We start from the raw sequence: 4,049 nt of genomic DNA on the forward strand, positions 1-4,049 counted from the left end.
ATTTTCAAGAAAAATATGTAGCCGCTGGTGACTGTCATGTCTATGGCCATCTGATCGGTGACCTCACAAGGGTCGACACAAAAATATTTAGAATAGCTACTCGCATCCATTGAGATATCTGACTGGCTTTAAAATTCATTGGTTTCCCCTTTCCTGTCTTCATGCATGCATGGCTAATAAGATGAGATGTTAATATAAAACTGTTCTTAATTATGACTCGAATTTTCGATGATCAACACAGATTGCTTGGTTTTAGAGAATAACTGACGGTGGGTGCAAGATGCTTTCGTCAAGATTGCTGCGTATTGCGAACAACCAGCCCGAGTCCTGGAGATGGATTTCCCTCCCAGGCTCAAGGTTTGCTCACATAAAATTTGCACCATGAAACTTTGTCCACGGCACTTATTCAAAACAAGATCAAAAAAATTGGGGCTTTATTAATGAAGTACTTACTCCGTCCCGTAATGTAAGACGCTTTTTGACACTACACTAGTATCAAAAAACGTCTTACATTACGGGACGGAGGGAGTATATTATAACCTGAAATTGGGGCTTTATCATGATCAGATCTGCCGAATGTGCGGAGCTCCTAAGTGTGTACTTCCTCGCGGTCACTGGAGAGGTCAAACCAAGGGACCTGTCTGCAGGGAAAAGCTACTCGGTTTACCTAGTGTACAAGCTGGCGACCAACACATCTGGTATAAAAGGTTATGTGCAGTCGTCGTCGCTCAGGCTCTACGGGGAGCACATCGTCGCCACCAACAAGGTTAGTCTCGACCCTGAAACGCACATGTCGGTCAATGATGTTATCTACCCTATCACGAGGGGCGATGGCTGGTTGGAGCTTAAGTTGGCGGACTTCGCAAACGATGACGAGATGCTACAAGAGAAGGGGGTGATCGTGGATCTCCGTGATGAGGACGTCACCGTTGAGAAGAGAGGACTCATCGTGGAGGGTATGGAGTTCAGGAGCAACTAGCTGCACGCACCAGATATGTCATTTGTGGCAATGCTATATATTCATGTATTGATGTGTAATAAGCCTAGACTCGCAAACATTCATTAAGTGGCTAAGTCCAGAAGTCAGCGATCCGTTCATTTGCACGGACTGTATCAAAATATTATGGCATTTTTAAATACTATTTGGTTTTGCTAATTATCATTTGCTTTGCTGCATTGTTAATTTATATTTGGGATATGCGAGTTCACATTTGGTTTAAATTTCACGTCTCAGTCACATACTATTTGTTACTGATAAATTAAAAAATATTAAGAGCGAGAATTTCAAAAACCTTTAATGTAGATTTTTCGTCTTCTTCTTTCTTCTAATCTATTTTTATTGTATACTAAAAGCATAATATGAAAGAAAAAAAGAAGATAGATATGCTAGAAAATTCCAATCAATAATCTAAATGTCCGACCGTACATTTAGCGGCTCCTAGTATTGATCGTAAGTTACAATAAATGCATGACATTGACTTCTTATGTACTCCCTCTGTATAGTTAGTGATCTAAACGCTCTTATATTTCTTTACGGAGGGAGTAATATGTTGGTCCTCTTTGCTACTTCCTTGGAATTGAGGTTTTCTACCTTTCCTGGCTTCTTTATATCCCAAGAGAAGTATATTCATGATCTTATTTTTCCTGTTGCCCTTACTGATGAACCCATTGTTGAGACTCTAATGGAGCTCAATGTCCACCTCTGTTTCTGATGGTAGGCCTTTGTCTGATCTGATGCACTACCGTCTTGGTGGAAGTCTTCTCTATCTAGTTGTCACTCATTCAAGCATTTCCTATGTCATTCGCATTCTTAGTTAATTTGTCTCCGCTCCCACTTTGATCCACTACAGTCATCTCCTATGTCCTATATGATATCTTCATTGGGCGATCTCTCATCTTTTCTTCTTCCTGACATCCAATGTGTTCCAGCTTCAGGCCTATTTTGAATGTGAAACACTCCTCCCGGGGGTACGGTCGCAACCATGTTTTCGGATTCGTTAGGCGTGAGATGGGCGCTTCCTTGGCAGTTGGATAGTAGATCATAAAGGCGGGCGACTAGAATATGGAGTTGTTTTCAGGAAATAGAAAATAAGATGGTTTCGCCTAAAGTACTAAATGCACGTGGTTCAAGAATCGGCTGCCTCATGCATCGCTCAGTTTGCTCGCGGGGTTGCAGAGAATAATACATGGAGCATGGAAATCGCAAAATACATGGAACCATGGAGATTGCGTCAAAATCTTACAGACCTTTGCCCATAAAATTGGCTAGCGATCCTTTCAATCACCAGTCCCTTTCTGCTTACTGCGATTCTCTTGGTAGCTCTCTCATTGTCTGGAAACATTTTGTGGTTATTCGTTGGAGTGCAGATGCTGTGTTACAAGCTATAACTCTTTCGACAACAGCATTGACTTGGCTACGATGGATGCTTCGGGATTACGGTGTTTGTGTCACCACACCTACTCCTCTCTTGTCTCTTGTCAGACATTACATGTGCTATCGGTACTGTGCGTGACCCTGTGAAGCATGAGCTCCCCAAACATATTGGTGTTGAAGATTCTATTGTGCACTCCGTTGTGCAGGATTAGATTATTGCTATTCAATATGTGCATTCCGAGCTACAGTTGCCAGATTTCTTTACGAAGGCCCGGACTAGAGCACAACACCGTTTCTGTTTCTCCAAAATCAGGGTTCACTAGTAGAAAACAGGGCATCAGTCCCGGTTCCAGAGGGCCTTTAGTCCCGGTTATGGAACCGGGACAAAACGATCAGGACTAATGCCCATTAATTTTAGTCCCGGTTTGCTTACGAACCGGGACTAAAGGTGCTCCACGTGACCGCTGTGGGGCGCCCAGGCAGGAGGACCTTTAGTCCCGGTTGGTAACACCAACCGGGATTAAAAGGCAGCCACGCGTCAACAGTTGCCAGGCGTTGGGGGCTTTTTTTTTTGAAAGGAGGGGTTTAGGAGTTTTCATATTGTGTTTCCCCCTTTTATTTTTGTGTTTACTCTTCATTTCTTTTACATTTAGGGTTTCATTTTTATTTAATGTTTTCCATTCAACTCGACGCTAACTAGTACATATAGCAATGAAGGAACCATTACACAAGAGATCGTCATGAACATATATAGAAAGAAGTGACCTCTCTTTTTTCGTGCTTGTCGAACAACAAGTTTTCGTATATCTATCCGACGCTACTACATATATACAACCTAACATCTCTTACGATCCCTGACATCATCAAGCACCAAAATCCCATTGTATTTCCGTATGGTATTCTCCCTTTTCATGTATGACGTGGTCAAGAAAGAATCCCGTCAATTCCTCTTGAATTGCTCGTATGCGATAATGTGGTAGGAGTTCTTCCCGCATCTCCCACATCTAGTTTAAAGAAGGAGGTCAATACATATATATTAATGAAACTCACCACAATTGATGGTAATAAAATAAAATTATGAATATTGTTTACGTACTTCAAATTGTTTCTCGGAGTAGCCCCGCTCAAAGGTCGAGTGGCGAGTGAACTCGCAAACGTAGTATCCACATAAATTATTCCTGCCTGCCCGCCACAAGCACTTTACGAGAATAGAGTTCAGTCAAACTGATAATCAAGCATGATAATGGTATTGATGAAACTAGAAATAATGAGAGGTGGGTGGTGTAAATCGCAGCTCCTTTTCAGACCCGGAACCATTCTGGTGAACTTTTTCCAAACCCTGCCCGGTAAAGAAAATTGTTACTTGATATCAGGAAATGCACGAAAGTTGCCGATATGGTACGATAATGATTGAACTTACTCTTCTAGAGCATTTCACCCATATCCGCATAATCCTTAGGATCTTTACGTCTCGAGTCTAACACAGTTACTACTCCCCTATCAAGCTTAGTAGATAGCAGAATAAAGTGGAACCTTCGCACGCATAACTCATCGGTTACAGTACTTAACCACAATAAGCAAAACCGAATATGCACAAGAGAACAACACTCACTTGAAGTTGTAAGGAAATAGTATTTCTTTTTTGTTTTGATGTCGAAGGAACGCTTTTAGCAAG

The 4,049-nt window shown here is 41.8% G+C and overlaps 1 protein-coding gene across 1 annotated transcript; it reads left to right on the plus strand.

Annotated features, from left to right (window-relative positions):
* The first annotated feature begins 237 nt into the window (after positions 1–237).
* Positions 238–1,156, plus strand: LOC119342923 (F-box protein At2g02240-like). The gene is made up of 2 exons (XM_037614209.1): positions 238–357; positions 568–1,156. The coding sequence occupies exons 1-2, from the start codon at positions 281–283 to the stop codon at positions 977–979; spliced, it is 489 nt and encodes a 162-aa protein (XP_037470106.1). The 5' UTR covers positions 238–280; the 3' UTR covers positions 980–1,156.
* The last annotated feature ends 2,893 nt before the right edge of the window (positions 1,157–4,049 follow it).

This window comes from Triticum dicoccoides, unplaced genomic scaffold, assembly GCF_002162155.2.
Source record: "Triticum dicoccoides isolate Atlit2015 ecotype Zavitan unplaced genomic scaffold, WEW_v2.0 scaffold109464, whole genome shotgun sequence".
NCBI lineage: Eukaryota > Viridiplantae > Streptophyta > Magnoliopsida > Poales > Poaceae > Triticum > Triticum dicoccoides.